General features: G+C 32.2%; 1 protein-coding gene across 1 annotated transcript; it reads left to right on the forward strand.

Annotated features, from left to right (window-relative positions):
- Positions 1-573: 573 nt before the first annotated feature.
- On the forward strand, positions 574-11,121 carry LOTGIDRAFT_160864 (hypothetical protein; the record flags this gene model as incomplete). Its single annotated transcript, XM_009056046.1, has 8 exons — positions 574-589; positions 1,600-1,856; positions 6,357-6,545; positions 6,950-7,138; positions 7,471-7,605; positions 8,756-8,803; positions 10,519-10,635; positions 11,080-11,121. 8 exons carry the CDS (start codon positions 574-576, stop codon positions 11,119-11,121), a joined length of 993 nt encoding a protein of 330 aa, XP_009054294.1.
- Between the last annotated feature and the right edge of the window lie 3,066 nt (positions 11,122-14,187).

Below are 14,187 nucleotides of genomic sequence, written 5' to 3' on the forward strand. Positions count from 1 at the left end.
TCGAAAATGTGTTTTGTCTGGTGTGTTGAAGAGAGAGTTAATGCTGCCTTCTTGAAAGCTGTGAAATATTAATGTAATGAACTTGTTATTCTGCGTACCGAGGTCTCATTGAACAAACCCTTTCCAAGATTGAAAGTTAAATTCTCTTTAAGCTATATTTAATCGCAAATCTGGTGTTTCTGAGAGTATCTCTATCTTCATAATAGCACATGTACTTTGACACTTTGTTCTGAGTGGTATTAATTGATGTTTTGTTTCAATAAGGTTATGTGGAATGGTGTCCGTTGGAGTAATCAATACCTATCACAACTATGAAAGAGAAAACCAATTTGTGTTTGCCTTTATACATTATGTTTAACCAATATATTTAATTATTATGATTTGATAAAGACTGATAATGATAAAAGTCTGGAATAAAAATCACACAATATTCAATCTTCCACTCTATTATAGTCTTGGTTGTCAAGGGAATCAGTCAGATCTTCAGAGTTATTGTACTCAGTATCTAAATACGATTTTCTGTATACATATCCACCAATAGGATTATCATATAAAAGTCTGACGTTATTCAGAATGGCTACCTCTTCAGGTAAGTTAAAAATTTTGCCTGTAATACTATGTGCTATCTTTCCTGTATATAAAAGTATGTCATTTGTATAAAGGCATTCACAGTTCAAAAGCGTCATCAAATAAGCATGTAATTTGAATTACATAAATATTCGAATATGCCGAAATTTGTAGATCTTCTAAAGTGAAAAAAGAAAGTAGACTACACTGTATAGATAGACCTAGAAATATGGTGTATCATTTTTGTAGAGGTCTAAAGAAAGGCATTTAAATCTAATGTATCGATGCAGCCCTCAAATATATTTTAAATATTAGTAACGCACATACAATATAGGAATTAGGTTCTAATAACTCAAGGGCGGCGATCATGGGTGGACTTGGAGGCATGCCCCCCACCCCCCTTCCCACCCCCCTTTTCTCTGACTAGGGGTGGGGTGGGGGATCATTTATATTAATCTCTGGCATTATCTGGGTATTTATTTATTGCACATTGGAGGTAGCTCCAAGAGAGGTTAAGAGATAATAGTAAGCCTCTTTCATGTTACCCAAATAGTCTCAACGATTGTTACATTATTCAGAGTCAGAGAAGAATAACTATAATGTTTATTTCCTTTTAATTTTCGTTTCAAAACACAGTTCCCCAGTCCTACAAACTGACCCAAAACTATATCTGCGATACCCCTCCTCCGCACTCCTTCGACTAGTACCCCCTAAAGATGTGTGAAAACCACCGCACTATTTCTATTGCTACCATTAAATCCACGAACTATGATACTTACTACATCAGGTAATATTTATTATAGTTTTCACCGGTAGTATTGTAGTAGTGAGAATTTACACTAAAACTATGAAAAAGAAACTTAAAAATTTTTAATTATAACTGGTTACAATATTCACAAATACATCGGTGTTGTCCGTCTGTATAGGTGCTCTGGTCAATCCAAGATGCCCCTGATATCATATTCCGTAATAGTCTTGTTGTGGAAGCGCGTGCTTGCACTCGTGAGATTTTACTCAATTGTTCAATTCCAGAAAAGGTTCCGTTAGCTTCACTTGATGACTTTCCTTTGGGTGGCTGTACTGATGAAAGACGAATTGTGCAAAAATACACTGAAACTACCTTTTCGCAAGAAAATCCACCAGATACCAGAAGACAAGAAGGTCAAGAGACCAATGAAGACGAGCTGATAGAACTAACTATATCTGGAAGACAAGTATATTTAAGAAAATATCGACTTATAGCTTGCACACTTAAATATACCTTATTCCTTTTTAACTATATCTTTTTGGTAAGTTTATAGTCGTTTTTATGCGCCTACATGGAAATGTGGACGTATATTGCCATCGCCCCTGTTCGTCCGTCCTTCCGTCCCGATTCTTTTAGAAACAATAAATTTATTTTAATATGTCTTTTATACCCCTGAGGCCACTTTGCGATTGAGTCTGTCAACAATTAAGGCAGTTGTTTTAAGAGAGTTCAAATAGTTTTAAAAACTTTTCTTGACTGACTGACTGAAGTATAACAGTTCTTTGACGCGTCTGCCGCGTTTTCATTTTTTTGACGCGTCTGACGTGTGTACTGACGTATTGACGTGTGACGAAGACCAGTTCTTTGACTTGTTTACTGACGTACTGATGTTTTTACCTACTGAGGTGTGTTTAAAACTCGACCTACACGTTTTAAGGCATGTTTACACTTTTTGGAACACCTGAGGCCACTTTGCGATTGAGTCTGTCAAAAACGTGGTGTTTTAAGAGAGTTCACATAGTTTGATTAACTTTTCTTTACTGACGGACTGACTTGTGAGGAATAACAGTTCTTTTACGCGTCTGACGTGTTTTCATTTCTTTGACGCGTCTGACCTGTTTTCATTTCTTTGACGCGTCTGACGTGTGTACTGACGTATTTACGTGTGACGAAGACCAGTTCTTTGATTTGTTTACTGACGGAAGTTTTGATGTTCCGACCGTGTGATGAAATTTCGGCCCAAACGTATTGACGCACACTTAACCTTTCTAGAATACCTGATGCCACACAGATCTTGAGTTTTCGAAAAAAGCAGCCCTTTGAGAAAGTTCCTATTGTTCATGCGTTTTTTACAAAAACTCTGTAAAGAACGAACAATATTGGCAATTCCTACTGTTTTGACGTGTTTACCGACGTGTTTATTTTCATAACAGAATTTTCTAAATGATCTTTCGTTTTTCGTTGAAATATATTGAAATTCTGTATTTTGTAAGGTATCATTGTCGTGTCCATTTTCAAAATATCGTTTTTATTTCGTTTTGTGACTAAAAATAATATGATTCTTGATTTTATAAGGTAGCAGTGACGTGTTTGACGTGTTGACTGACGTACTGACGTGTGACGGAGAAACAATTGGATTTTGTTTGAATTTGATGATACTTTGATACAAAATTATTTAGGTATTGCCTTGACTTATAAAAATTCATTTTCAAGTCACTATAAGACTTTATCATTTCTGACAACTGCATGATGGTGGGCGTATGTTACCTTGTACAGCATCAAGTTATCTTTTGTTATCACATAAATTTATATGCCTTACTCTAAGTTAAAGGGTATAAATCTGGCCAAACTTGACCCAAAAACTAGATTCTTATTATCGGAGTGAGACGCACTTGGGGCGTAGAAATAAGTCCTTTTAAATGGTCATGTTCCTGACAACAACACTTGTGTTCTGCTGCATCCATTAACAACTTCTACACTGACACTTTTAAAAATAAGAATACATGTTCGGCCTGAATTGATATACTACAGGCCCCATGGTTATATTCATACACAACAGGAACATAATAAACAATAAATATAAACGATAGCTTGCCAGGCAAGGTAACATACGCTAACAATGAACTGTGATAGTAAAGTCTTTGGTGACTTAATAATGATCTTATAAAGATTGAAATAATCTTAAAATTATTTAAAGTCAAGGCCAAAACAGTTACATCAGATTATCACCGAAATTCAAACATCGAGGTACACACAAAGGCATTTACTCTGAAACCGTTCATCCGATTAGTACCAATTTCGAACTTCAACATAGGCCCTATACATGCAATAGGGCCTACCAGGTTTCATTTCAGTTAAAACCTGTATCCTTTATCGTGCCTACAAGCCAAATTTGACCCGTTTATATTAAGTCAAGGGCAACTCATCAATATATACATGCTTACCAAATTCCATCAAGATCAAATAAAAACTGTAATCTCTATCATGCCTACAAGCCAAATTTGACCCGTTTATATTAAGTCAAGGGCAATAACTCTGAAACCGTACATCTGATTATTACCATTTTCGAACTTGATCGAGATCTCATCAATTTTCAAGTATACCAAGTTTCATCAAGATCAAATAAAAACTGTAGTCTCTATCGAATATACAAGCCAAAATTTGACGCGTTTTTATTAAGTCAAGGGCAATAATTCAGACACCGTTCATCCGTTCATCCGATTATTACCATTTTCGAACTTGACCCAGATCTCATCAATACATGCATACCAAGTTTCATCAAGATCAAATAAAAACTGTAGTCTTTATCGTGCATACAAGAAATGTGGACGGACGGACAGGGGCGACGACAATATATGGCCACATTTCCATGTGGGCTAATGAAAAGGGCCTTCCTATTCTTAAAATGCAGACATGAGTTGATATTGGCATTCATTTAAAAAAAATACATGTAGGCCAAATCGAATTAGATCTACTCTCTACAGCCGGTGTCTTGAATCCTCCGACAACGGCAGGCTTCAATTAAAAGTTGGAATGTTTTTATTACGTCTGACGAAACGAAACAATAAATAAATATTGTTCACTGTGGCGAGTTTGAACGTGAATTAAAGTAAGCGCGGCGTGTTAGTTTTTCAGAAATTTACTTGTGAGTTGGCGACTGCATTTTTTCGACTTTCTGTTGTTAAATTCTCGAATTTTAAGTATTAACATTGCAATAAAAGTGGAACATCTAGATTGTCTGCCTCTATACTAGCCTAAAATTGTCAGAGAAAGCTCTAGTGGCCAGCGTAGAGGCAGAAAATCTAAATGCTCCACTTTTATTGCAATGTTTCAATACTTAAAATTCGAGGAAATTTAAGCTTAGGTCATATAGGCTATGCAACCTTCAGCCTACAGATCTAACACTAGACCTATTTACCTTTTAACAACAGAAAGTCGAAAATGAAGTCGCCGACATTATCTCTATACTCACAAGTAAAATTTGAACAAAAATAACATGGCGCGCTTACTTTATTTCACGGTCCAACAGTCTAAGGATTTCAAAAATGGACTTTGCACTTCCTCTTTAAAAATTTAAGACATGAAAATGTGTAGCCTAGATTTCTTTTTAAAAAGGTCGTGTAATGGTAAATAATGAGTAAATTGATGAGGTATTAATTAATTTGATGGTTTTGAAATACAAATGCTACGAAGATCCTTTTCTAGAATATCGGTATTAAAATATTCGTATTTTAGTCACTATCATTCATGGCAGTGGACGTATGTTATCTTTATATCGGTTACAATCGGATGAACGGTTTCGGAGTTATTGCCTTTATAATGAAACGTCGATCGTAATGGAACTGGTTTCTCAGTTATCACCGTTGTGTGTACGTCGATGAGACATTGTTAATGTTTGAATTTGATGATAATTTTTTTTCATTCATCTTATAATCAGTGCACATTTTTGGGGGATATTGTTCATTTCAATTAAATTATTTAGAAATTCAAAAAAAAATCAAATGAAATTAAATCAATAGTAACACATATTCCTTCAAATAGTGAGTTTGGAGAGTATTCCTTGCAATTTTTTTGAATGATTTTGACATAAGTTATTGAAAATGTAACCACCCAAGAAAGTATGAGATATTGTCCTTGTAATTGAAAACGGTTTAAAAAATTTTTAGCTAGTATAGACATTCTAGAAGGCACAATTCCTGAGGAATGTTCAGGAAACCTGGTGTGAGTGTTAGAATGAACCCTATCAAAAATCAAAAAAATATATTTAATGAGTTACTGCCCTTCCCTTGTTCATGAAAACATGTTCAGTTTTTAACTTGTAAATGCAAAAGCACAATTCTCGACTGATTTTGACTTGGTGAAATTGTTTAATATCACCCATGGGTGAACCCTGTTGAAATTATGAAAAATTAGAATTACTTTACATGAGTTATTGACCTCAAACTCGAAGAAATTTGTTATCCTCATAACTATGTAGCATGAAGTCAAACTATTATGGTCTTAACTTCGACACTCCTGAAATGGAAAGAGTTAAATGTTTTTCTCCACCCCAAATAAAATATGTCAGATTTTATCACGTTACAATGTCGTTATGCTCTAAATCAATCTGATTTGAATAGAAGAATGCAAAAATAAATATCGCCTTCTCCTTAACCTATGCTATAAATAAATACATCTGCTGTATTCATATAATTATAAAACTTATATAAGTATGTGAGTATTGAGCTTGAATTTGTCATTTAGCTGAAATAGGTAAGAGAATTCAGGTAAATAGTAAGAGTTGTCTTTTGTAAAGCCTGTGAATCTACAGACTGGAGGAGTATTAACACGCAGAAGACAATTTTCAGCCAAAATTTGTGACTTCTTTGAGTTGAAATTTCTAAGAGAGAAATGTGTTTCTTTTTAAAAGAAAAGATTATATTTTTGTCAACGCAAAGACATTCCAAGACTAGCAGTACTATTACTAAAGCTGATATTCCAATTCCCTTGAAAAGTATCGACCAAAAATAATTCAACAATAGTCTTTTTACTAAAATTCCAGATAATGGGTATACTAATTACTGCATGTGGATCATGGATATTGAATGAGAGAACTAAATTAGCTAGAGAAATATCAGAATTTATGTTAAATCCAGCTGTAATAATCTCTGTATTTGGTATTATTCTGGTGTTTATTACTTTATTTGGCTGTATTGGTACTATCCGTGAAAATATACTTCTAATCAAAACTGTAAGTATAAATGAAAAGTAAATAACTAAAAACCAAAAAATCAAAATAGGTGTTGCCAATCATGTCAGGATACGTATTACGATTAAAGGGCTACGATACTATCACAAGAAGCCGTATCCAATTACACGTGATATGTGTTAATACATCTATTTCTAGTCATTTTTCAGCACAAGCAAATAATTCAGGCCTACAGACGTTATTTCCGATCATAATAGTGTGAATTTTAATGGGACACTATCATCGGATTATTAAGGGATTCTGTTGTATAGTTATGAAACTGGGTAGATCGACATAAAAAGATTTTAAAATCTAAATTTTATGGTTATTCTATATCTCTTTAGATTTAGGCTATAACACAAAGAGATATTTAACGTTCAATTAATATACTATTATGTTAACAATAGCTTCATTACAGTTTAACAGTTGTATTGTTTATTGAGTTAATATTATCAGTTATTGTGGTGGTATTTTATCAAACACCTAAATTAAGGCACTACCTACATTCTGCACCAGAGGAAGTTTTTAAGAATGCTATCAAACTCTATCATGACGATGAACATCTTGAGGAATGGTTAGATTTAATACAGATGGAGGTACATATTTATTTTTTATTATGAAGTCAAATCCATTTAACAAGCATAATTACATGCACTATGTGTTGAAAACCATTAGAAAAATATAAAAGAAATTCGTTCAATTTTTGATATACATTTCCAAACTCGACTACAGCGAATGTCATTGTATCCCGAATACGAGTTTTGAAATGTGACGAATATGGGTCATGCTTTATGAGCGATTGTAATCATGGGTATTCATGCAGTATGTTAATTAAAGAAAATATGTGACTTATACATCATACTGTAGACAATATGTGACTTATATACATCATACTTTTTATATCACAATTATGAATGGTGGTTTGCAGTTGAAATGTTGCGGATTTAGTTTAGATAATAATGGATATAAAGATTGGAAATTAAATATGTATCATAACTGTACAGAAAGTAATCCAAGTAATTTAAAGTGTAGTGCACCAATGTCGTGCTGTATTATAGAAAAGGTAATAATTATGTTACAGTAAATCTCTCTACAAGTGCAGAGATTTTTCAACAAATTGCTTTTGAGTTAATGACCTTGAAATAACGCGTGAAAATTTGTTTGTGAAAACAATAGAGACTACAGTATTTATCTGAAATATATGAAATTTAGTGTGATCATTAATAGTGATGAGATCGTGGACGAGTTCGAATTTGAAGATTTTTTGATGAATTTTTTTTGAGTTATTGTCCTTTACCTAGGACAAACACGTCAAAATGTGTTTGTCAGCACATAACGACCACAGTTTTCATCTGATTTTATGAAATTTGGTTAGATGATTTATGTCATAGACCTCGAAGAAGCTACAATTTGACAATTTTTTTATGAACAGTGAAACACATTTGAATTTGTTCAAGAGCACAAAAAACTAAAGTTTTGATGTTTGAGTTATTGCCCTTGACTTATAAAATATCTAAATAAATTTAAGACATGAGAGCTGTGTGATATAAGAATTTGGATTATTGTTATTGATTTTTTTTTTTAAATTATGGTGGACAAACTCAGCATAAATAATTGACAGTAAATATATATACGATATATCAATGAATTCAAAACTATTAATGTTGCATGAAGATCTTTATGATGAGAAAATTCTTAATTTTGTCAATAAGAATTTTATTATTTCTGCAAGTTGGCAGGTGTCTTTGTAATGCGAGTTGGTGAATAATAACGTGTAAAAAAATCCATTCTAATTTTAAAAATATTAAACTGAACTAAATTGAAGGCCAAAAGAAACTTTACAACAACACGCTTAGTAAAAAAAAAAAACACAATATAAAGGATTAGATTGAAATTTTTTAATAAGCAGATTGATAAGTCAACGAAAGATCACATGTTCAATGCACGAGGCCACAATCTCGATGGTTCAACCTATATAGGGGAACAAGCACTAAGTAATCAAAGGTTCATTGTGATCAAGATCACACGCCACAAGGGAACAGCCTATAATATGTGGATTTGCACATCGGACGCTCGCAGTCAGCGGTTGCCAGCGTTCGTCAGCGCAAAGGTTTATACTATTTTTTTTTGTTAAAATTCATCAATTTGGTAAAGTTTCTTTTGACCTTCAGTTTATATTCCATGAACTAAGTCAATATCCTAATCTATTTTAGGGAGATTTTATTAATAGAATGTGTGGATTTGGTGTTCTGGATAAACCGGTAAGTCATTTGAGGTTTTATCAATTTATTTGATTTAAAAAATATTATATGATATATTGGAAGCTGTCAGCTGGTAAAATAATAGTACCAAGTGTCACTTTCCACGAACAGTAATCGATAGTAAGTCCAAACTAGAGCAAAAGTAAGACGTTTCATTTCATTCACTTGCCATTGTATTAAGCTGCGATTACCATTCCACGTAAGCGTTCGAATTTGACGACTTATCGATGAACAGTTTTTGAGTTATTGCCCTTGACTTAGTATGACCATGTCAAAGTTTGAGCGCAATGGATGGCATCTAATTTTTTTTTATGAAATTTGATGTGATCATTATATTGATGAGAATTTAGTGAAGTTCGAATTCGATGATTTTTCGATGAAGGGTTATTGTATAAATTGAATAAAATTAATGTTAATATAAATAACTACAGTGTATATTATTAAAGATGGGTTTCCTTAATTTTTAGTGTTAAATTAAGCAAACTCTTTGATTAATTGGTGTTTCGAATGAATTATCATATATTCTTAATCATATCAATATGTTTTTATTGAAATTAATTAAGAGTTTTAACCAATCATAAATGTACATGTATGTACAGTCTGGATAAGCAAAAAAAAAGACTTTTTGGCCTTTCTTAATCGGTCACTCATTGAAATTCTGCTGGTAATTATCTTCTAATTTAGCTCATTATGAATTAATTATGGACATCTGTGAGACAAACTGGTATTTTTCCAAGTCATTAGAACACCTCTTCTTTCTATTCATATAAGTATTAGTATTGTCATTTTCATAAATGAAAATAAGGGAACCCATCTTTAAAACTTAAAGGGACAGATGCGCCAATCATGCCTTTGTCTCAGAAACGGGATATTTTCCCTAGGCCAATCAGTAATAGTGTTTGAAAAAAGACGAGTTGTCTTTTCCTGAGAAACTGCCATTTATAGAAAAGACATCTACAAATATGAAAAGAAATTCCTAGTTTAAGATATTATTGAAGGAATTATGCGATTTTCGTGCATACTTAGTACTACAGAGGACTATTGCATATATTCAAGACTCAAATCCCCCCCACATCCACCCCACCCCACCCCAATGTAGTATTAAACAGATTATATACGGAAATGAAATATAATACTCTCTGTTTTCAGCGTTCTGATGATATGAAGAGAATATTATACAAGAAGTTACTTTTACTATATTAAAACACAACATTCTCAGATTTCAGCGTTCTAAATTAATTTTTAAATAAAGCCAAGTATACAAGAGGTGTCTTGTATTAAAACAAAAACACTCTCTGTTTCAGCGTTTCGTATAGTAATAAACAGAATATATAAAACATATTGTATTAAAATTCAAAGGGACAGATGCATCAGTCATGCCTTAGTCTCAGAAACGGGATTTTTTTCGTAGGCCAATCAGTAATAGAGTTTGAAAAAAGACGAGTTGTCTTTTCTTGAGAAACTGCCATTTATAGAAAAGACATCTACAAATATGAAAAGAAATTCCTAGTTTAAGATATTATTGAAGGAATTGTGCGATTTTCGTGCATACTTTCGAGGACTATTGCATATATTCAAGACTCAATCCACCCCACCCCCACCCCAATGTCGCATCTGTCCCTTGAGCACTCTCTGTTTCAGCGTTACGAAGTAATAATGTAATAAATAGAATAATACACGAGCTTGTATTAAAGCTTAAAACTCTTTGTTTTCAGCGTTCTGAAGTAATGAACAGGATATATACAGAAGGTTGTATGAAACAAGTGAATAGTTTTATCCAAAGTTGTAATACTGCTATAGCCTTATCTTCTATAGGAATTATAATATCACAGGTAAAAGTTATTACTATGTGAAAGATTTATACAATATATAGAAATTATTCTACAGAACTATAGTTATATAATATAGGCTATAATATATACATATAACGTCAGTAGGCCTACATATTTCCCAACGGTAGTCAAACAAAATCAGAACACTTGTAAGTTTAACATTTTGAATGGACGATGAGGATTGGTGTGAATTCAGACGAAAAACACAATCATGTTTTCTTTTTCCGATATTTCTTCGAATGTTTTAAAATTTTCATATCATTTTAGACATTTTAACAATTATTATGTCAAAGGAGACATATCTCTGGTACTATCAAGTTGCAGAATAGTAGTACTGTGAGCCTACATTTTTACATTAGAACCCAGTCCCCAATAAACGTGCATTGACTACGAATCCGGTCCACTTTTCATATAAAAAAATAAAAGTTATTGTACCAATTTCAGATACATCAACATAACCATCATTATTGGAAAAACTTACGTTAGAAAAATCTGTCACTTGCAGACCATTTTCTGCTTCATTTTGATAAATTCATGCCCATTCACTTGCTTTCAGTGATGTTCGTTCAGTTGAATTTGGTTGCAGAACGCGTTTTCGAATGAAACTGAAGGGCCTCTTATCACTTCTTAAATTTTAGTCAAGAGAGACAACATAAATTGCTTGAGCTTCATTTCTAATCCTCCAATTCCTTTAAGCATACAGTTCAATTAAAGATATATTAGACCAAGCTTTCGTTCCGTTTTTCCGAGTGTAACAATGGGCGATAATTATGTTCGTCCAATCAGTAGCAAATTCTATGGCATCATATTCAAATAAAAAAAGCTTACCAGCCAAGGTAATGAACGCCCACTGGCAGCTTTGATTTTAATAAAAAATGTTTGTCGGAACGGTAACAATCACCAGTATGAAATATTCAACCTTCAATCATACACTTCTTTTTAACTTTTTGGAGTAATCCTGAATACTTATTACCATGTTTTGTCTTTGTCCAGGATGAATCGAACCTTTAAGTGTTTTATTGAATGCGTTTTCAAGATACTAAATTTTGTTAGATTTTTCTGATTTTTAAAAGTGTTCATTCTTGGGTGATTTAAACAACTCATACCAATTTCCGTAAAACTGAATTTGTCGCAGACCACCAAATGTTCTACCGAGAAAAGTTCCGCTATAGCACTCTGCAACATATTTAGCTTTAAGAAAATTGACGAGTGGCAGAGCGCTAGCAGAACTTTCACAGAAGACCTCCGATTAAATCTCATTAAGTATATTTTAGGCATTGGCTAAAAAATCCTGAGAATTTATGAACCTATCCAAGATTTTTAAACATAGGCTACAAATCAGTATAATTTGAAGGGCAAACGGGAAGAGTGGAACTGAGAAGACACCTGCTAATAACCACCTCAATCTAAACTTGAAGGTTAAGTTTTAGGTGAACCAAATCAGACGCTGGATTTTATTATATGGAATAACTTAAATTGAGCTCTATCAATCAGTTATTAAATCCAATAATTCGACGACTTTTTCCTTTTCAATAACTTATAACACATCAAAATAGAACATATAAAATCTCTTATTCATTTTTTTTATTAATATTTTAGCATTTTTTAATAATGGTTTTCTGTAGCAGAGTAATATGAAACAGATGCGTGACATAGAACAATAATAGACAACAAATGATGTGATAATGAACAACAAAGAAAATTATATACAATCTCTTCATAGTTAACAATTAGTTATTATAACCACCACTTAACATCCTATTTAGTTTACATCAATATAAGCAAATCTTTAGCACTTTAATGTCACCCCATTAATAGTTTACTGTTTACTTTTCATAAATTATGTTTGGTATGGTTCAACTTGTTACATGTAATTAAGCTACATGAGTATGCAGTAGATCTTTAAAGTTTGTATATACTTATACTTTCATTAAGATAGAAGTGATGGAAAATAGATATCAATTTTACCTCTTTTAACTATTGCAATGTGAATTTCTTTATTGCACAAGACTAGGACCCATTTTTATAATCATAATTTACCATTATGCCTCCTTAATCATTATTATTTATAATAAATAAATTTGAACATTCTTTACTTACTATTTTTATGTAAGGTGGTGAAATTTTAATTGGTCAAAACAACCCTTTCATTACAAGAAGAGATGACTTGCCAATCATTAGCTTTGCAAATAATGTCACAATTACAAAACAAATCTTAAAATTGGCTAGGAGAAAGCATATTGATTCTTCAGTTTGAAAAATAATGTTGAAGAGATATCATGTTAGAACATGTATAATTATAGATTATAAAACTATACAAACAGAATGTAAATTAGAAGAAAATATTAGCGGCAACTGTACAATTAGCATAGTTCAGAATATCTATATTCATGATGTTCATATTCTTAGTCAATGAATCCAGCAGTCACATTTAGAAAATGATTAAAACTAATTCATAATGAAATAAAACAACACCACAATAAAAATTTAAGTAGATGCCAAAACCTTTAAGCAAAAACTCAGGTCATAAATATAATCAAAGAAAAAATGCACCAAAATTATAATAAGATCTGTTACAAAGTAAATAAAAAAAGGTTCAGCTAAAGCATTTGATGCAAAATTTGATATAGTAATGAAATGTTGGTGGGTTTTGTTTGATCTTGAGAGTTATGATTGGCTTAAGTGAAAGGGCCATTCTGCTTTTTCAATCGGTTTGGATATACTGCATGCCAACATGTACATGAAGATGCCCTTTACCTTTCGTGAAAGGTTTAACTAAAAATATCCAAACAAAAAACTCAGCCATTTTGATATTTGATTTTTATACTGGATTTTATGTCGCCAGATCAACGTATAGAAACTATACAATACTATCATATAATAAGGCCAGTTTACAAGATGAAATTAAAGCAGAATGCCCCTTAAAGAGATAAGTTAACTAAAATGAAATCGTAACAGGAGCTCTTACTGACCCTATGCTAATGTAAGACTAGTTGCAATATCAAAACACACAATAAGTTTGTATATACTTTAAATAAGACTGATGTAACATTATCTTATTTTTCTACTACCTAACTCTTTGTTTTATTTTCAAATGGTCTTTTTCCAATTTGAGTTTCACATATATTTCTTTTCTTTTTTTTCAAAAAAAGCTGTAAATTTTGCTTATGATGATATCAGCATCATGTGAAACAGTTATTTGAATAATGTTAACAGCAATTGTAAGTAAGTAATGGTCTATCACCAAATCAAAGTTTCTCTAATAGACTGTAGCACAATTAATTTGGAATGTGACAGGTTATTGAATAGTATAGGAAACATGTAGATTTATACGAAAAAAAATTCGAATTCAAATGAAAGTATATTTTATCAGCTTAAAGAGTTCAAGGCCTGAAAACATAATTTATTTGCCTCTTAATAACGTTTATATAATTTTTTTCTGACTGAGAAGGCCATCAGAACCATAACCACCTTGAATTGATTGAATTTGATGATCTTATCTGCTTACTATTTTTTACAGCCTTTTTGAATATAATCGCTCTCTGTGGCCAA

This window comes from Lottia gigantea, assembly GCF_000327385.1.
Source record: "Lottia gigantea unplaced genomic scaffold LOTGIsca_26, whole genome shotgun sequence".
Classification (NCBI taxonomy): domain Eukaryota; kingdom Metazoa; phylum Mollusca; class Gastropoda; family Lottiidae; genus Lottia; species Lottia gigantea.